This window comes from Lithobates pipiens, unplaced genomic scaffold (genome assembly GCF_037356315.1).
Source record: "Lithobates pipiens isolate NorthernLeopardFrog02 unplaced genomic scaffold, aLitPip1_a1.2 Scaffold_13, whole genome shotgun sequence".
NCBI lineage: Eukaryota > Metazoa > Chordata > Amphibia > Anura > Ranidae > Lithobates > Lithobates pipiens.
In genome coordinates this window covers 254238157-254259844 of record NW_027507718.1, presented here as the reverse complement: position 1 = coordinate 254259844, position 21688 = coordinate 254238157, and the positions used below count along the sequence as shown (strand labels likewise).

General features: G+C 44.6%; 1 protein-coding gene across 1 annotated transcript in view; it reads left to right on the top strand.

Moving 5' to 3' along the window:
- The window catches only part of SNCA (synuclein alpha), a 143857-nt gene that overhangs the window by 83702 nt on the left and 38467 nt on the right, over nt 1-21688 (top strand). Inside the window, exon 5 of the mRNA XM_077476553.1 lies at nt 12089-12169. Within this exon, the coding sequence (XP_077332679.1) occupies nt 12089-12169 (81 nt within the window). The remainder of the gene's footprint in view (nt 1-12088; nt 12170-21688) is intronic.

The following is a 21688-nucleotide window of genomic DNA, read 5'->3' as shown; positions in this document are numbered from 1 at the left end:
CCTAGCAAAATTCTTATTACAGAACTATAGCTAAAGCTGTTTTTTTATTTTATTTTAGTAATATAGAGAATGTTTAGAAATCCTGTCACATTTTTTTCTGTCTAGCCCCCATTGGAGAGATTTTACTTTCTGTCCCTTTACCACAACAGGACGTAAGAGGAAATCTCTACATAACGATAGAGTTACCAGAACAGGTGTAGCCATTGCAAGATTTTTCCTCACCTCCTGTTGTTGGCAACTTTAACACTGTGAATTTCCGATTACTGTGTGTGCCACTGAAAATGTTCCCCAAGACTAGGGTTAAGGTGTAGGTATGCTATTACCATGGTTTATGAGGCAAATCCAGAAGGTCTGAGGTTTACTGTCACAGCAAGTTTCAATTAAATTAAATGTAAATTTGCCCAAGAGAATTTTTTTAAAACAATAATGCACTGCTTAGCCTTTGAACTATAGCCAAGGGGCCTTCGGATAAGTAAGCCTCCTCACTATAAGATGGAGGCATAGAACAATCATACTGTCAGTGCATTGGAAGCTGCTGTAAGGAAAAGGTAACTTAGGAAACTGTACTTTGATTCTGATTTTAGCTCTTTGGGCAAGCAACCTCTTTGCTGATTTTTTATTTATTTTTTTGCTGTTCTTATTATTGTTAGCTTTTCTGTCTTTAAGGGATAAGTTCACCTTTGGAATATGAATCATGTTCCACTGTTTTTTTTCTCCCCTTGATACCCACTACCTCCCCATCCCATGAAAGTGGGCAGGGGGTCTTCCCTCCACATCCACTGTCACAATTTGAAAACTGCATGGCTGTTCAGGTCTCTGCCCACATCATTCATTTACAGTTTCCTGTGAATGAATAGACTACAAGTACTATCACCCATTGCTGCTGACAACTTGTAGTTCTCAATTAATTCATTGATGTTCCTGCTCTCAAGTGACTGCCGGCCCATATAAGAGGTGCGGGCAGTCAGCTATCCTTGGGCTTTCTGCTGATCATGGGTGCATTGCTCTGTAGGCTTCTTAGAAAAAAAAATGCCCATTTTTTTTCTTGCAAAAAATGTGCATTTACTATTTTATTTTTCAAAAGGTGAACTTAGCCGTTAATATCATTTTTGTGGATTTGAGATCAGTGGTCCCTATCAGCTGCTGTCACGTCCATAGCAAATTTTATTTTTGTTTTGAAGTTTCCCATAAAAAAAAAAAAAAATACGTTTTTGTTTCAGTGGGTTGGTATTTGGATGTTTTAATTTATTGGGGGGGGGGGGGGGTACTGTTTTTTATTTTTTGTTGATAGGCCTTTATTTAAGTGGTATTATAGGTTTTACATTTATTTGGGGAGGTTTCCTAATTTATATTTTGTTATACCACAAAAATGTACCATTGGGCCTCATGCTTATGGACGTTTTTAAAAGCAAGCTGTAAAGCTAGTACTGATACCAGGAAAAAGCGCCATTAAAAATGCACTTTTTACCGCATTTTGCATTTTTAAGAAAAATACATCTCTCACCTATATTACACTCCCAAATTACCCACAATGCCACAGAAACCAAATAAAATATGTTAGAGAGCATGTGTCATGCCATTTTGGTAGGAGAGAGCATTTGAGAGTTTGTTGGAGTCTTTTTGCATTTAGGTGATTTTTCCGAGTTTTTCATATGGATTCTGTCATCCAGAAGATAGACAAGGCAATCCTTCTGATTGTCTTGTGGAGGCTGCGAAGAAGGAGACAGGAGGAGGAGAGAAGTGGGAGACGTTGTCAGTTTTGGGTGCATCCAATGGTATCCCATTGGGTGTCTACTGGGTACTTTACAAATATGTATTCATAACTAAGCTCATATCCGGCAATATTCCTTAACTTTACAAGGGTGTCTGTGCCTCTCTTTGATGAGCTGTTGGAGAGGCTCAGGCCAAGGCTGACGAGGATGGACACCGTGATGCGGAGCTCTGTGTCACCAGAGCAATGGCTGCTAGTGACACTCAGGTAAGTGCAATTTACACATATGGGTTAAGGTTAGTGGATAGGGTTAGGGGCAGGGGATAGGGTTAGTGGATAAGTTTATGGTATTGGGTTAGGGTTAGTGGATAGGGTTAGGGATAGGGGACAGGGTTAGTGGATAGAGTCACGTGTAGGGGATAGGGTTAGTGGATAGGGGTTAGGGGATCGGGATAAGGGTTAGGTTTAGAGGTTAGGTGTTAGGGGTTAGGGTTTAGGGTAGGGTTAGTACTTCTTATTTTTATGCAATTATTTTTTAATATGTTACATTTTTATGTTATCATAGGTTCCTTGCCACTGGACAAAGTTATGTCTCGTTGCATAAATAAGTGAAAAAAGTTCACTTTTTTCACTTATTTAGTCTATTATATCGGAGTATTACGATTGGGGTTGCTGCTTGTAGGGAATCTATTAAAAATTTTTAATTTTTTCTGAATAGCGCGGTTTACTTTTTATATCATGTCTCGTTGCATCACTACTTCCTCCTTGGCCTCACAACAGTGTCCAGAGTAACAAAGGAAACATGTCTGTCAATATGGAAGGCGTTGCATGAAGTTGTAATGCCAGAGCCAACAGAAGACATCTGGGAATCAGTTGTCAACGCAACTGAGTTTGAACTGAGTTTGGGAGAAAACTCAGTTCCCAAACTGTATCGGTGCCCTTGATGGGAAACACATCAGGGAGAAGAAGCCTTCCCACTCTAGATCATCCTATTTCAACTATAAAAAATATTTTTTGGTGGTCCTCCTGGCATTGTCTGATGCACATCTGAAATTACTTGTTGTGGATGTGGGAGCATGCGGAAGCCAAGGTGAAGCCCGCATATTCTATGAGTCAGCCTTTGGACGTCATCTACAGTATATGAAGGACAACTCAGTATTCCTACCAGCAGGCCTCTATTCTGTACTGAGGAACCCAGCTTGGCATTGGTCATGGTGGCAGATGAGGCCTTTGGACAGGCTGAAAATCGTATGAGGCCATAGAGTGGCTATGATCTCAACCATTGACAAAAAATCTATAATTATAGGCCCAGCCGTGCACGCTGTGTTGTCGAATGTGCTTTTGGGGAGTGCACAGCTAAATGGCCAATTTTTCTGGCCTGTATGCAACTTGATGTTGAGGAGAGGACCGCTTTCCCAGATGGGTTGCGCATCCATGGACAGAACTCATATGTAAACTGCGACCTGGTCTAAATTCAACACATTGGGGGACCATTTTAAAATGGACCCAGCAGCCTTAGCTACAATAACTTTCAGTCGTTAGTGGGGATAGATCTAATACTTGACTTAAACACTTCAGCATTACCCACCTTTGTCGTCTGGTGATTGGTACATCCTATACATATATGCTGTCGTGCTTGTGTCAGGAAAGAGGACGATTTTATACATAATTGATGGTAATTTTTCTTTCCTGATCCAAAGTATGACAGCATATAGGTCCCTCCCTAAAGGGTTTCCAGGTTACCCTAAGTTACAAGAATGCTGCCTGCAGGGAGGAAACTTTCTTATATAGCATAATCGGTCCTGGAATAGGGCAGGGAGTGGAGCCTAACCATACGTATATGCTGTCATGCATTGCATCTGGAAAGGAAAATTACCGTCAGGTAAGTATAAAATGTTCCTCTTTTCTGTCAGCTGCCTCTTCTATCACAGCACGGGCTAAGCACGAAACTTCGAAAGAATATAATGTGTTTATTTTGCTGGAAAAGTGACAGGTTCCAGCCATTTTATATTGTTTGTAAACAGAGCAGATTCTATTTACCATCTACACCAGATCCTTATCCTAGATTACAGTTTTATGTAGATATTAATAGTTGAACCCACCACACAAAAAGAAAATACAGTTCTTTATTTAATCACTTCAGCCCCAGAAGGAAAAAAGAGATCCTTTCTGCTTAGCAGAAACATAAGATCTCAATTTTTCCCCTCTGGCAAACCGCCGTTCTGCCTCTCCTCAGAATGAGCGGTGGGTCCACGGTTCAGGCACGTGATTTCGCACAGGAGGGTCACCCTCTACATGGGAGGTACCTTATTAGGGGGGCACCCCCCCTCCGGAAAAGTACCCTGTCTCCATGTTGATGAGAACTTGGGTCTCTTCCCTACAACTTTTTCCAGATCAATTCCACAGCCAAATGTATGCTCCCAGTTATGCTGTCGCTGTGACTATCCATGAAAATGTTATTGTTCTGTAACACCATATGCTTTAAGACACTCCAAGGCATGCTGGTAAGGTTGAATAAAAACAAAGGTCTATTCATATTGTGTTTTTTCAAAGTGACATAAAAATACCCTCTCCCTACTAATTGGACTTTAGGATTCACCTCAAGGTTTGGTTTTGCCAAATTATAAACAATATTCACTAAACACTTTGTGAGTTGATACTGAACAGATTTATCCATAACTAGAAGGATATTCAAACACCCTGGCTCTAGGCAAGACATAATTACAAAAAACAAGGTTTGATTTAGGTACACTTACATTTTATACTGTATATTGATATGTGGTATTGGCAGGATGAGGTTCAGAAGGCTTACGTTAAACTACTTAAACTACTTACGTTAAACTACTGGAGTTTTAGAATCAAATTAGTGAGATTACTATTAAAATATCTGATTTAAACATGTAGACCATGGTAATAAAAAAGAATATTACAGCATGATCAAAACATGTCTTGGAAAAGAAATTATTATTTCAATATGTTTTCAAAGATAAGGGGTTTTTTATTTATTTTTTGTGATTTATCTATAAATGAACACTTTACACACAGAAATATAGATTTTGTGTGCATAATTGCTTGTGAGCTTATATTGATCTGTTTAGTCTCTAGCTAGTTCAGGTTTGTAGAAATGGTTTTGGATGAGCATGCCGAGGAGAGCGCTGTTTAGAGGATTGACATAATTACAAGAACTTTTTTTTTTTTCTGTAAAAGATTTACACCTGCAGGCATCATTCCAGTATAACCACTCAAAGTCCTGTGACATACCAGTACATTGCTGGTCCTTATTGGGCATATATTGTAATGTTCTTTTTTTTTTCTTGCAGCCTTTAGGCTGAATAAAAAAGAGACCCTAACAGATTCCTCCATTCACATCAATTGATGTGGATGAAGAAATCTCTGTCAGAAAAAGTGTGTGGTATTTAGGGTTTCCACCTCATTCAATTAAACCAGAACACATGTGACTTACACAGGTACTGAGGCTAATTTAATGCAGATAAGGCACCAAGTGAGTTTAATTACCACCTTAATCAGCCACAGAACCTGTGTGATTAATATGTGTTTGGTTTTAAATTGATGAGATAGCAACCCTAGTGGTATGCCCACTATTAGAATATACCGCCCTGCATCCACTTCTAATGATGGGCATACATGCAATGTCCATGGGCTGAAGGAAAAAAAAATTGAGCCTAACAGATTCCTCCATTCACATTGATTGATGTGGATGAAGAAATCTCTGTCAAAAAAAGGAAAAAAATATATGTCGAAGATTAGGAACAATCACCTACTGACCAACCCAGGCCTCATGCTTCGGCATATATGTTATTTTTTTAATTGCAGATGAGAAATCCCCTCCAACAGAGCTGCAATCACTGACATATGTATTCTGAAAGCACACCCTGCTGCTATCAGATTAAACAGATCAGTGCTGCAGCTGAAACCAGTAATGAAGGTTTATAGTGTGTGTGTGTGTGTGTGTGTGTGTGTGTGTGTGTGTGTGTGTGTGTGTGTGTGTGTGTGTGTGTGTGTGTGTGTGTGTGTGTGTGTGTGTGTGTGTGTGTGTGTGTGTTACTGGCAATCAAAGGGTTTAATGCGATAACGAATATGTGATAGGCAATCTGACAGTCCGCGGCAGCTGCGTGCTCAAGCTCCCTGCTCCCTGGTGGTGGAGTCAGTCTAAGGAGAGGAGAGCAGCGCAGCTAGCCTGAGCCTACGTGCTACAACTCCTATCGCCGCGGTCTGATATTGCCTGGCCTGCCTGGACACCACGTCACGTGGCTGGCCTGGGCGCGCCTGGTGGCTGCAGTACAGAGTACTGTGGAGTGGAGACCCCAGAAGCAACATCACTGACCAGCCCCCATGACTGGCAGGAAGCAGCAGTGCAAGGAAGGAGAAGGTGGATGAGAGAAGACTCATCCTGTCCTGCTGACAGTGCTGAACTCTGAATCTGCAGAGCAAGATGAGACACCCTAACACGCCCACAGGATCGATCTCCCCCATACAGCTCATCTACCTTGCCCATCATGGCCTGTGATTCCGGCTGGGAGTGGGAGCTACCCATGGCCTGTGATTCCATCTGGGAGCTGCCCATGGCCTGTGATTCCTGCTGGGAGCTGCCCATGGCCTGTGATTCCTTCTGGGAGCTGCCCATGGCCTACAGGCCAGCAGGACCTCCGACCCTCATGCCATGGTCGGCTCCCAGCAGGACCCACAGGTCAGTGACCAGCAGGGCCCATTAGCTATTGTCTGCTCCCAGCAGGACTCACAGGTAAGTGGCCAGCAGGACCCATGGGTCTGCAGCCAGCTCCCAGCAGGACCCACAGGTCAGTGGCCAGCAGGACCCACAGGTCTGCAGCCAGCTCCCAGCTGGACCCACAGGTCAGTGGCCAGCAGGACCCACAGTTCGACAGCTCGTGGGTCCTGCTGGGAGCTGGCCACTTACCTGTGGGTCCTGCTGGCCACTGACTTTTATTTTTTAATAAAAATGTGTGCGTGTGTGTGTTTATATATATATATATATATATATATATATATATATATATATATATATATACATATATATATATATATACATATATATATATATATATATATATATATAATTTGCGTTTTATGGTTGGCCCCCTTACTTTTGTCCTTGTTCCCCCATGTGCCCCCCCTAAATATGAAAGCTAGAGATGCCACTGGGAACTTTAGTTATTTATAACCCAACATATCAAAATCTAAAGGGGAAGCCAACATAGATATGTCATGTTGGGCTGCTCTCTGGCCTATTGCCCTTCTGCTCTGTGTGGATTTTCTTTTGCATTACAAAAACTTGGTAGATAAAAATAGACTAATAAAACATCATACTATTTATTTCTTCTGGGACAGTCTGTGATGTTCGTGGTTCAGTGATTGAAGATTAATTTGAGATTTTGGTAGGATAACAATTTTGGGCCCTATTATTTGTTTCGCTTTGGAAATTAGTGTGTACTGTGTCAGATCTGACTGACTCAATGTTCTGATTGCTTCAATGAAAAACTGTTATTCTTATTGCGCCTCAATGAGATGATCCCACTTTGGGCAATTTATCATTTGGAAGCAACACTAATACCACGTACACACAATCAGACTATCCAGCGGACTTAGTCTGGAGGACAAACCGCCGGAAAGTCTGGCGGACTTTCCGAACGAGCGGACCTGCCCGCACACAACCGGACTATGGCGGCCGTCCGCCGTACTTTTGAAATGAACGTACTTACCCACGGAGGAAAGTCCGTTCATTTTGAACGCGGCTCCAGGTAGCCAGAACTAGCGAAGCAAGTCAATGTCGCCACCTTCGGCGGTGAGATTGAAGTGTCGCTGGCCCCGTCACCTTGTATGGACTTAAAAGGGAAGCACTATGCCGAAAAAACGGCGTGAGGGTCCCCCAGGTCCATATAAGACCCTTATCCGAGCACGCAGCCCGGCCGGTCAGGAAAGGGGGTGGGGACAAGCAAGCACCCCCCTCCTGAGCCATACCAGGCAGAGGGCCCTCAACATGGGGGTTGCTTTGGGGAAGGGGGGGCCATGCGGCTCCCCCACCCCAAAGCACCTTGTCCCCATGTTGATGAGGACAAGGGCCTCTTCCCAACAACCCTGGCCCTTGGTTGTCGGGGTCTGTGGGTGGGGGGCTTATCACAATCCGGGAACCCCTTTAATAAGGGTGCCCCAGATACCGGCCCCCCAACCCTATGTGATTGAGTATGGGGTACAATGTACCCCTACCCATTCACCTGTGAAAAAATGTAAATAAAACACAACATACAAGGGTTTAAAATAATTTATTGCACAGCTCCGGGGTCTTCTTCCGTCTTGGGGGTCTTCTCGCTGGACTCCTCCGCTATCTTCTGCTAGCACTTTTACTAGCAGAGGAGCCCGACTTTCTTCTTCGTCGCCGCCCGGGGGTCTTCTTCCGACTTCGGGAGTCTTGTCCCCCTCTTCGGGGGTCTTGTCCCCCTCTTCGGTTCTTCTTGCCGGGCCTCCGCTCCTTCTTCCAGCTCTTTTACTGGCGGAGGCCCGGTCTTCTGTCACCGCCTTCTCTTCTTCTCTTCTCTTCTTTTCTTTTTCCTTGAGATGTTGACTCAACGCTGTCTCTGGCCGTAATGACAGGGACATGTTGCACAGCGACTTATATAGGGACAAGAGTAAAAGAGCTTGAAGAAGGAGCGGAGGCCCGGCAAGAAGAACCAAAGAGGGGGACAAGACCCCCGAAGAGGGGGACAAGACCCCCGAAGTTGGAAGAAGAGGCGGTGGCGACTGAAGACTGGGCCACCGCTAGTAAAAGAGCTAAAGGAAGAAAGCGGAGGCCCGGCAAGAAGAACCAAAGAGGGAGACAAGACCCCCGAAGAGGGGGACAAGACTCCCGAAGTCAGAAGAAGCCCCCCGGGCGGCGACGAAGAAGAAAGTCGGCTCCTCCGCTAAAAGTGCTAGCAGAAAATAGCAGAGGAGTCCAGCGAGAACACCCCCAAGACGGAAGAAGACCCCGGAGCTGTGCAATAAATTATTTTAAACCCTTGTGTGTTGTGTTTTATTTACATTTTATTCACAGGTGAATGGGTAGGGGTACATTGTACCCCATACTCATTCACATAGGGTTGGGGGCCGGTATCTGGGGGCTCCCTTATTAAAGGGGGCTCCCGGATTCCGATAAGACCCCCGCCCGCAGGCCCCCGACACCCAACGGCCAGGGTTGTCGGGAAGAGGCCCTTGTCCTCATCAACATGGGGACAAGATGCTTTGCGGTGGGGGGCCCGCACGGCCCCCCCCTTTCCCAAAGCACCCCCATGTTGAGGGCACGCGGCCTGGTACGGCTCGGGGGGCGCTTGCTTGTCCCCACCCCCTTTACTGACCGGCCGGGCTGCATGCTCGGATAAGGGTCTTATTTGGACCTTGGGGGGACCCCCACGCTGTTTTTTCGGAGTAGGGCTTCCCCTTTAAGTCCATACCAGGTGACGGGGCCAGCAAGGTGTCAATCTTGCCATTGAAGGCAGCAACATTGACTTCCTTCGCTAGTCCCGGCTACCTGGAGCCACGTTCAAAATGAACGGACTTTCCTCTGTGTGCAGGATATTTGTTGGTGGGTTCTGCTGTGACTAGAGATTGGTGAATGACTCATTATTCTTGGGTAATCATTGACTTGTCCATAGCCTGTAAAGAGTTTAAACACCCAGCTTTCTTAGGAAGCAGCAGTAGGGCAAAATTACATCACCCACACCTCTTGGACACTTTAGAAGCAGAGGGCAAGGTATTTTTTTTTTTTTTACTTTGTTTTAAGCATTTACTTTTTGCATGGCTCTCTGCAAGCTATTTTTGTTTGGGGATGTTTCTTGGGAAATCTGCTTTACTACCCAACTCCTAAATCAAGCCCTTAATACCTACCCCCTAATTAACATAACTCTTAAAGAGAACTTTTAACATTTTAACCCCCTCCCCACCCCACCCCAAAAGAGTGCCCTTAAAACAAAGCCTGCAACATTTAACTTCTAAAGTGTGCTTAAGAATAAGCCATAACACTAAATAACTCTTAAACTACATACTTAAGTCATCCTAAAAAGAATACTCTCCAGACCAAAAATGTAAATGTTCCACGCCAAAATTGTGCAACACTAAGATTTTGGCAGCAGAAAAAGCTGATCAGAGAAAGGTAGCCTCCAAACTTTTGTCTCTTCAGGTTTTCTGTAAAATAATACATTACAGAAAATTTCCCCAGCGCACTTACCAGCTAGTCACCACAAGAACAAAGGCTAAACTGTTTCAAAAATGTGCATCAAAAATATAGGCTTTGCTTTATACTTTTGCAAATATACAGTATGTGAAGCCCCATTGCTGAGCCAAGCCACCTCTTTCGAGTGTATTCCCTAACTCTAATCTAACAGAGCTTTCAACTTGGGATAGGCAGGCATGCTTTTGGGGTAACCCTATATTTCTATAATATGCCTTTACACAATAGAAGCCCATACACGGTCAATGGCAGCTGAAGATCTCCAGTGTGTAGCTGCACTAAACCCAACAAGCAGAGTAAAAATGGCAACCACTCAATTTATGTCAATTAATATTTATTTAAGGACAATCTACTTCTAACATTAACACAATATTTTGTACTGTGCTGTAAATGTCATTGAACTGATGTGACATGTTTAATCCTGTTAAGTATACTGCTGTGCTATATCCTAAAATAAATAACAGACTTACACATTCTATTTCTGTGATATTTTTCACAAAGCCAACATATAAAGCATCTTTCTCCAACTTTTCTTGTGTGAGTATCCAAAATAGTAAACTAATAATTTTATCCAAAAAATTGTTACAGGAGTGAAAAAATGATCTCAACTAAAGCCTTATTTAGGTTCCATTAATGCCTTTAACTGTTGGCATAACATTTTGACAAACCAAACATTCCATAATTCTTTGTTTTCCTAAGACAATGCAAAATGTGCCACAATCAATATATTCAAGTAATAAAACATGTGTTGCACAAATGTCAGAAGCATTTGGCAAGATAAACAAAAAGACCCAACTTTTTTTTATAGAGATTAATGCCCGTATCATCAGCTCCATTAAACTGTTTGCAGTGGTCAAGAAAACTATTGCTGGGTGTACTAGTCTGATCTGATTTTAGCTAAACTGGTCTGGCGACACTATCTGGTGTGGTGGTGATCTCAGACACTATCTGGCTGCACTATTGGGGCTTAGTCACAGGTGATGTGGGGGCAGTAACACCTCATTATTGAGCCATGGTTTTACTGTCCCTCAACCACTACCCCCTTTAGATGCAGAGGCAGTGGTCAGGGGTATAAACATGTCATGTCCTCAATGATTTGTGGCAGGTATTAAAGCCCCTGTACAACTGCAGATCACAACCTATTCAAGTGAATAGGGGGTGCTTGTGTCAGGTCCGGGAGTTAAAGCAAGTGATGAGGGGGCTCACTGAAGAGTGATGCAAACGTCCCCCCCCCCCCCCCAACCCAGTCAAGCCGACAATAATATATAAAGGGGAGAAATAAGCAAGCAGGCTGTCCATGTTACTTTTTCACCTTCAGTTTAATCAGTTTTTGTTCTTCCTCTGTGCTACCTGGACTTCTACTCCCATGTTGCCATTCTGAAAAATTACACCACAATTCTGTAGGAAAATAAAATCCTTCTGCTGAGATCTTTTTTTACCAGCACATGAGTGTAATTTTCGTATCGTGCATGCAGGAGATAAGGTTCATAACAATGCATATGCATTAAAGCATGCTTGTTATACTCACTGGGGGACCTTAGGGGGTAAATCCTGCTCATTGTATAAAACGGCTTTGTTCTGTCTTCTCTGATCCTCCCCTTTTCCACTGCCCCCAATCCATCACCTGATAAGACAGAGTATTTGGAGTCACCCTTGTTCAGTTTGGTGTTTGTTGCTAGAGAGTTTATTTTGCTCTTGGAATAGTGCATGTGATCAGCACAGGGCCAATCAGCACTCTCCAGACAGAGGGTCATGGGTCATGCAGCCTCATAGGACAGTCAGAGTAGAATGAAAACGCCTCCTACCAGCTTTATCCAGACACTAATATAAGTCAAAAGACAGCTACAGTATATACTACTGATGAGAAAAGGTATTTAGCAGTTTATATTTACTAAAATAATTGCGTTTCCGTGTTCTATGTACTGTGGGAGAACAGATATAGTGAATGCAGGGTTTACTAACACTTTAAGGTCAGCTTTAAAAAAGGGTGTCTACATTAAGTCCCTTTTAACGAAATTTGTGGGAAAAAAAATCTTGCTTATATAACTCACTATATAAAACAGAATGAGTTTGTTTACTGCTCGCAATATGCAGATGCATGCACTCTAATTCTAATAAGTATGTAATTTTTATTTCAGAATGAAGAAGGTTTTGGACATGAGGAAAATGCAGACAATGTGCCAGCAAATGCAAATGAGACATATGAAATGTCGAATGAGGTAAATGTTATCTCCTGTATATTTCCAAAAATCATTGTATATTTCCAAAAATCATTGCTAAAATAAAATACATGTGATTATTATCAAACATGATTTAAAGCCCAGTCAGACTTATCCTCTCTGAGGAATTGTGTTAATGTACACAAATGAACATGTTATGTAAAATGAATTGGCTGCCAGAGCACCTGAATGTACCACAGCTGAGAAGTGTAAAGGGACCCTTAAAAGCTACACTGGAAATCTCTTCCTGAGAAGTCATGGTGCTAAATCATGCAAAAGACAAACTCCATCTGATGCAGCTAATAAATAAGGGTAATATCCACTGGTTTAAATATTATGATGACTACCCACATAGGCATCAATCTGACATCTCACTGCCAACATCACGCCCCAGACATTGACTGCTGCATACAATAGTCCCGATATGTTAAATAGGAAATATTAACATTTTTATGTAAAAATATCCCAAGCACAACGGCTTACAAAATACTAACGTTCTGGTATAGGACCCCCGAATTCTTAGCAACCCACAAACTTTCACCCTACAGTCACTGCTGGAGATGTGGTTCCTCTCTAGGCACCCACTATCACATATTCTGGGAATGCCCTATTATCACCCCCTTCTAGTCACAAGTGCTTGTCCTTTTGGAAAAAGTGTTGGAAAAACCCATTCCCTTTCAACCTATACATCTCTTACTAGGTCTGCCCCTTAAGAAAATCGCTAAGTCACTCAATAAGCTGATGGCATATATTTTATTGGCAGCTAAACGCGTTATACTGAACTGCTGGTGAACTACCACCCCTCCTACCTTTGCACAATTTCTTTCAGTCATCGCAGATATTCATAGGATGGAATATCTTACAGCGGTTATAGAGGACTCCCTGCCAAAATTTGATATTATTTGGGGAAAGCTGAACTCTTCTGAATACAATATAGAGGTACAACTTCCCATAATGTGATGAACATAAGTCACTGATAACCCAGCAGATATTTGTGAATAGATCACCAAACTGATCTGATGTTCAATGCCAATATATATTCTGGACCCATATAATACCATGATGTAAAACCATAACCCCCTTTTTTTTCTCTCTTCTAATCTATATACTATAATTCAGACAACTTGAACACTATGTGTATCTTAAATATTTGACTCTTATTATCATTGTAACTTCATCCTATATTATGTTTGGAATGTTACATTTGCTTGTAATTCTTAACAAAATTTCATAAATAAGCAATGAAAAAAAAAAAAAAAAAAAAAAAAAATATATATATATATATATATATATATATATATATATATATATATATATATATCCCAAGCACATATAAACCCACACATTTTCTATCATTATTATTTTTAGTTCATAATAAAATCATATGTAATAATACATATAAGGCTATTCCTTATTCAATATGACACTCAAACCACAAATAATAAACTCAAACCTGTGACAAATCCTGCATCAACATGAAAATACATAGGTAACTCTGCACTTCAGAGTTTAGAAAAAAACAATCTCTCTGTAACATAAACACAAAGGGGTTTATTTGCTAAAACTGGAGAGTGCAAAATCTGGAGTAGCTTTGCATAGAAAGCAATCAGCTTCCAGGTTTTTTGATAAAGCATAAGTGAACAAGGTGAAGTTAGAAGCCGAACGCTACCAACCACAGCTGCACCAGATTTTGCACTCTCCGGTTTTAGTAAAACAACCCTATAGTGTCCATTTAATAGAAAACAGTCCACACCTTCCTTAACCCTTTAGTCACAAACTCTGAGTAAACTTTGTACATTATCAGCACCATTGTATCTTGATAAATAAAGTGCAGCCCACCATCAACTCATAGGTGTTCACTTACCAGCTAAAAATGCCCAAAATCAAACAGATTGGGCTCAAATAGCATAAGATCTCACTTAGATGGATGAATTGGGTGCACTAAGCGTCTGTCAGGGCTGGGCTCTCAGCCCTCCCTTCTCTGTGCTCAGGTTGCTCAGCTGTCGGTTACTTGCCAGTACTCATCGTTCCACAGTGACGCACCTGTTGACCATCTCCCACTCGTCAGACAAGCCCTCAGCTAGCTCCTTCTGGCTATTTAAACTACCTGGTTTATATCGTCTATGCCTTCACCTTGATCAACATATCTAGAGACTCCCTTCTTTGTTTCTGTTGAAGACTTACCTGGCTGACATCCCTTCTGGTTCCTGATCCTGTCTGCTGTCTCTGACTACACTGACCTCTGGCTTCCTGATTTCCTGGATTGCTCTATATTAAAGAAAGGAAGGGATTCCTGTGCTCCAGTTTCTGTAATGTCTTATTAGAATGGTGCAATATTAGCTTAAATGGCTCATTAAAATCAGTCACTATTTATTTGCAGGTGAGAAGGCAGCCATCCTCAGAGGGTGTCCATAACCTCAGTATACAAGCAAAAAAGACAGGAAGGGTTTTTTTTGGAGGTGCCAACTCCAGTAGTTCTATCACATAAATATATATTAGTTTTTTAACTTACTGGTTTGAAGGTTCATAAAGTGGTGATGTCCATCAAAAGTTAAAAAATCCTGGAGAGTGTTGGTGATAGGGTGCAGGCTCCGCTGGCAGTCCTTTTGCTGTAGGGATGTTAGTCCTGGTTGTTTTAGCAGCTAGTCCGTGTTGTACACGGTGTGGGAAGCTCCACGCTAAACACCCTGGAACACGGGAGAGGAAGTGATGTCAGCAGTGCTCAGCAAGCATCCAGACACAGAGTATAGAACGTACAAGCTACGCGCTGGGGGCTCACAGCTCCTTCTACTGGCCCGTTTGCTCTCAGGAGGAGAGCAACTTAAATACTAGGGATGAGCTTCGTGTTCGAGTCGAACATACGTTCGACTCGAACATCGGCTGTTCGTTCGTTCGGCGAAGTCCGAACATTTTGGTCCGTTCGCACCAAATTCGTGTGGCGCTCACGGCCCACAATGCACTGCGATGGCGCAGTGCATTGCTGGCTCATGATTGGCCAAGCATGCACTGTGACCCCGCATGCTTGGCCAATCGCAGCGCCAGCAGCGAGGAGAGCCATGATTGGCCACAGGCAGGATGCCTGTGGCCAATCATAGCTCAGGCTGTGTAGTGCATGCCCCACACTATATAAGGCCGCCAGCGTGGCGGCCTTGTGTAGTGTGTTGGCGTCTGAAGCAGTGGGTGTTCTGTGTACCTTCAACACAGTACACACCAATAGTTTTCGGCCGATTTTCGATCTTGCTGTTGTGTAGTGGTTGTTGTCTGCATGCCCTGACCGCAGTATACACCTATATATTCACCTCACCTATATAGCTAGTGATCTATCTTTTATAATAGAGCTTGCAGTCAGTAGTGTTAGGAGCTTGTGCGTGCTGTCTGCGTGCTCTGTACCCAGTACATACCGCTATATCCACCTACATAGCTGTTCTCTATTTGAGACCACTTGCCATCTGCAGGAGTTATTGGAAGTTGTGTGTGCCTCCAGCACAGCACAGTATACATCTGTATATACCCCTTTATCTCTGGTGTTCTATAATAAAGGCATCTGCAGAAGTTAGTGGGTGTTGTGTGCCTCTAGCACAATATACACTACCCAACTGCTGTTTTACCCAACTCCCTTCAGGCCATTACCATGTCTGGAAGGCCAGCAAGGAGAGGCAGACAGGCGCGAGCCAATGAAAGAGGGCAAGCAGGCTCTGTGTCTAGAGACAACAGTGCTGGTCGTGGACGCGGTGCATTGTCATCAGCACGTGGCCATGGGACACGCTTGTCCTTCTTTTCGGCAGCTGGACATGTTGAGCCGCAACATGCCAACGACTTGGTAGAGTGGATGACCAAGCCCTCTTCATCCTCCTCATCCTCTCTCACCCAGTCTCAGGGTACTAGCAAAGCAGCTGCCAACGCATCGTCTTCCCTCCTCTCAATGTCATCATCAGTGACTCCTTCCCTAGACCCACCACGTCCTCCTGAGGAGTCTCCTGAACTCTTTGAGCACAGTGTTGGGTACATGCTCCAGGAGGATGCCCAGTGTTTTGTGGGCTCTGATGATGACACTCAGCTAGAGGAAGGCAGTAGCGTGAGCGCAGAGAGAGGGGATGCTCAAGAAGGACAGCAATCTGGCAGTCATGTTCCACAAGCTGCAGCATACTGCCAGGTTTGCTACAGCGATGAAGAGGGAGGGGATGATGAGGGCACTGACTCCACGTGGGTGCCTGGAAGGAGAGAGGAGGAGGAGGAGGAGGAGGAGGAGGCACATGTCCAACAAGGCAGGATGCCCTCCGGGGGCCAGCTTAGGGGCCGCACAACGACTGAATCACACCGCAGAGCTCCGCCTGTGCAGGGCGCTGCCTCTGCGCATTATTCTAAAAGTTCTTTGGTGTGGGCCTTTTTTGAGACGAGTGCATCAGATCGCACCGCTGCTATTTGCAACATATGTCTCAAGCGTATCTCGTGTGGCCAAAATATCAGCCGCTTGGGCACCACATGCTTGACCAGACATATGTTGACCTGCCATGCAGCTCGTTGGCAAGCGTACCTCAAAGACCCACACCAAAGAACAAAGCGGACCTCTCCTTGCTCCTCATCAGCTGTCATCTCCAACCCCACTAGACCTTCAGTCCTCTCTGAAACCTGCTCTGAGAGGAATGAAGGTGTAGAATTAGGTGTGTCACAGCCAAGTGCTTCTGGGAACTCTGCTAGCGGTACACCCACGTCCGATTATAGCAGGCAAATGTCCCTGCCCCAGCTGCTGGACCGGCGAAAGAAGTTCACTCCCAGCCATCCACATGCCCAGCGGTTGAATGCTAGCTTGGCTAAATTGCTAGCACTTCAACTGCTGCCTTTTCAGTTGGTAGACTCGGCCCCCTTCCGTGAGTTTGTACAATGTGCGGTTCCTCAGTGGCAGGTCCCCAAACGCCACTTTTTCTCACGGAAGGCGATTCCGGCTCTCTACCGGCATTTGGAAGGCAATGTCCTTGCCTCGCTGGACAGGGCGGTCAGCAGTAAGGTGCATATTACTGCTGACTCATGGTCCAGCAGGCATGGACAGGGATGTTACCTGTCTTTCACGGCCCATTGGGTCACTCTTCTGGCAGCTGGGAAGGATGCAGGACAAGGTGCAGTAGTGTTGGAGGTTGTTCCGCCACCACGCCTCCAAAATGCTACTATTGGTTGTGACACACCTCTCTCCTCCACCTCCTCCTCTTCTTCTTCCTCCATGGCCTCTTCCAGTGCTCTGTCCTCAGAACCAGCGGTGCTTCGTAGGCGTTCCAGGGGCTACGCAAGTATGCAGGCAAAACGATGCCATGCCGTGCTTGCGCTGGTTTGTTTGGGGGACAGGAGCCACACTGGGGCGGATGTTTTGTCAGCTCTACAGGGGCAGGCCGAGAGGTGGTTGACACCACGCCAGCTTAAGCCAGGAATGGTGGTTTGTGACAATGGCACCAACCTCCTCTCCGCCCTCCGACAGGGACAACTGACCCATGTGCCCTGTGTAGCTCACGTCCTTAACCTGGTGGTGCAGCGGTTCTTGGGCAGGTACCCCGGCTTACAGGATGTCCTGAAGCAGGCCAGGAAAGTCTGTGTGCATTTCCGCCGATCATTTAATGCCTGTGCTCGGCTGGCTGAGCTCCAAAAGGAGTTGAACCTGCCCAAGAACCGCCTTATATGTGACATGCCCACCAGGTGGAACTCAACGTTGGCCATGCTGCAGCGGCTGCACCAGCAGCAGAGGGCCATCAATGAGTACCTGTGCGACTACGGCACAAGGACAGGGTCAGGGGAGCTCGGTTTTTTCTCACCATGCCAGTGGGGCATGATCAGGGATGCATGCACTGTCCTGTCACCGTTTGAGGAGGCCACAAGGATGGTGAGCAGTGACAGTGCATGCATCAGTGACACTGTACCTCTTGTCCACCTCTTGGAGCATACGCTGCGTGGAATAATGGACAGGGCACTTGAGGCAGAACAGAGGCAGGAAGAAGAGGACTTCCTTGCCTCTCAAGGCCCCCTTTATCCAGACAGTGTTCCTGCTGTGCCACCCATCACACAGGAAGAGGATGAGGAGGAGAAAGAGGAGGAGGAGGATGATTGTGTCAGCATGGAGGTGGAGGCTGGCACTCAGCATCAGCAGCAGCAGCAGCAGCAGTCTTGTAGGGATGATTTACAGTCCCAAGAAACATGTGGACTTGTACGTGGCTGGGAGGAGGTAGCTGCGGATCATGTTGTCCTTAGTGACCCAGAGGACTCCGGACCGAATGCCTCAGCTAACCTACGCTGCATGGCCTCCCTGATCCTGCAAAGCCTGCGGAAGGATCCTCGTATTCTTCGGATCAAGGGGAGGAACCATTACTGGCTGGCCACTCTCCTTGATCCACGGTACAAGGGTAAGGTTGCCGACCTTATCTTGCCATCGCAGAGGGAGCAGAGGATGAGACATCTCCGGGAGGCCTTGCAGAAAGGTCTGTGCAACGCGTTCCCAGAGACTGGGAGGTTACAAACTCCTGGTCCTGGACAACGTGTTGCTGAGGCATCGGTCAGAAGGAGCGGTGGAGAAGGTGGCCGTCTGACTGATGCTTTCAGACAATTTTTTAGTCCGCAGCCCCAAGGTATGATCGGTTCCAGCACCCATCGCCAGCGTCTGATTTACACGGTGCAGGAATACCTAGGGGCAAGGTCAGACTTGGACACCTTTCCCACCGAAAATCCTCTGGCTTACTGGGTCTTGAGGATGGATCACTGGCCAGAGCTTGCACAGTATGCAATTGAGCTACTGGCCTGTCCTGCATCCAGCGTTCTTTCGAAACGCACCTTCAGTGCTGCTGGTGGCTTTGTTACCGATCACAGGGTGCGCCTGTCCACCGAATCAGTTGATCGACTGACCTTCATCAAGATGAATCAGTCTTGGATCACCCACAGCTACCAAGCATCTGAAGCTGATGTAACCGAATAATTTTTTTTGAAATACCACATCCCTTCAAGACTGCCTATGCTGATGCTGAGTGACTGTCCTGTTATGTTGATTGTCTATCCTCTTCCTCCTCCGCTGATATGTTGGAAGAACATTTCTGGTTCTGGTTGATGCCATCAGCCCAATTTTTCTGCCCCTGTTTAACAGGGGCGTTTAAGTACAATTTTTGATGCAATGCTTTGCAGCAGGGCTAATTCCTGCTATCAAACAAGAGTAAATGGGAGAGGTTGCAGTGTGGTGGCACCAGCACCAGTGCCTAAGGCCCAATTTTTCTGCTCCTGTTTAACAGGGGCGTTTAAGTACAATTTTTGATGCAATGCTTTGCAGCAGGGCTAATTCCTGCAATAAAACTAGAGTATATGGCAGAGGTTGCAGTGTGGTGGCACCAGCACCAGTGCCTAAGGCCCAATTCTTCTGCCCCTGTTTAACAGGGGCGTTTAAGTACAATTTTTGATGCAATGCTTTGCAGCAGGGCTAATTCCTGCAATAAAACTAGAGTATATGGCAGAGGTTGCAGTGTGGTGGCACCAGCACCAGTGCCTAAGGCCCAATTCTTCTGCCCCTGTTTAACAGGGGCGTTTAAGTACAATTTTTGATGCAATGCTTTGCAGCAGGGCTAATTCCTGCAATAAAACTAGAGTATATGGCAGAGGTTGCAGTGTGGTGGCACCAGCACCAGTGCCTAAGGCCCAATTCTTCTGCCCCTGTTTAACAGGGGTGTTTAAGTACAATTTTTGATGCAATGCTTTGCAGCAGGGCTAATTCCTGCAATAAAACTAGAGTATATGGCAGAGGTTGCAGTGTGGTGGCACCAGCACCAGTGCCTAAGGCCCAATTTTTCTGCCCCTGTTTAACAGGGGCGTTTAAGTACAATTTTTGATGCAATGCTTTGCAGCAGGGCTAATTCCTGCAATAAAACTAGAGTATATGGAAGAGGTTGCAGTGTGGTGGCACCAGCAGCCCTGCCTAAGGCCAAATTTTTCTGCCCCTGTTTAACAGGGACATGTAATTACAATTCTTGATATAATATTTCACAGGAGGGCCCCTTCCTGTGCCCACCCAGAGTAACGGTGAGGACTTATAGTGTTGTGGCACCAGCACCACAACCACCAAAGGTCAATTTTTCTACCACTGTTCAACAATGGCATGTAATTACAATTCTTGATATAATCGTTCACAGCAGGGCGCTCCAGCGCCCACCAAGAGTCACTTTGAGGGCTTACAATGTTGTGGCAAAACCAACACCTTGTTCCGCCATTTCTGCAGAGCATATAGGGCAGGCCCCTACTTTCAAACATCCAACTTACAAACATCTCCTACTTGCAAACGGAAGGAGACAACAGCAAGTGAGATGAAAAAAGATGGACGACAAAACAAATTATACAGGGATGATAACCCTTCCCTATGTTTTCCAAAAAGCTTAAAAATAGTTTTTTTGACTGGAGCTACACTTTAAAAATGTACCAGTTGAAAATTACAAACAGATTCAACTTAACACAACAAACCTACACAGTCCCTGTCTTGTTTGCACCGCCTGTATACTGCTGTTCTGAGTATATAGGGCCTGGGGGCCACACGCATTTCCTTTTTTTAATATGGGTACAGGGTTCCCCTTAATATGCGTACAAGACCCAAATAGGCTGGTAATGGGCAGGGAGGGCTACCCATGCCATTTTTCTCAATGATTTTCAACCATATTGCAGGAACCAGATATAACATTAAAACCGCAAGCAGTTTTAAATGGTGTTATTTCCGTTTAATGTCATTTTGTGCAGGGACTGTTCTAAACACGGGAAACACGTGGCACTTCACAGGCATACTACAGACACCCCCCCCCAGGCACCACATTTAAAGGAATATTTCACTTTTTTTTCACTTTAATCGTCATTAAAATCAGTGCTCCCGCCAAAACGGACATTTTTAAAAACATTTTAGGCATTGACCCATGTCCCCTGGGGCAGGAGCCAGGTCCCCAAACCCTTTTTAGGACAGTATCTTGCATATTAGCCGTTAAAATTAGCACTTTTAATTTCGAACGTTCGAGTCCCATAGACTTCAATGGGGTTCTAAAGTTCGTTCGAATTTGGGGTCCGTTCGAAAGTTCTGGTGCGAACCGAACCAGGGGGTGTTCGGCTCATCCCTATTAAATACAAGTGCAGGAACTCCAGTTGGGAAAGTGGGCGGGAAGTCTGTGGCTGTGGAACCATAACAGCCAGCAGACCAGCATTTTTTAAAAAAATGAAAGAAAAAGGGGAATGAGGATTAAAGATCTTTTATTTAATACAACTAAATAAAATGAATGTGAATTCATACTAGAATAAAAATATTTTTTGAAAACCAGATAAAATGTTCGGGTTTAAAAAAAACAAAAAAGGCATGGAACATGCACTGCTAAGGAAAAAAAAAAAGATTGATATTTTAAAATAAGGATATTTTGAAATGGCAGTTCAGCAGAGCCTGCACCCTATCACCAACACACTCCAGGATTTTTTAACCTTTGATGGACATCACCACTTTATGAACCTGCAAACCAGTAGGTTAAAAATAACAAT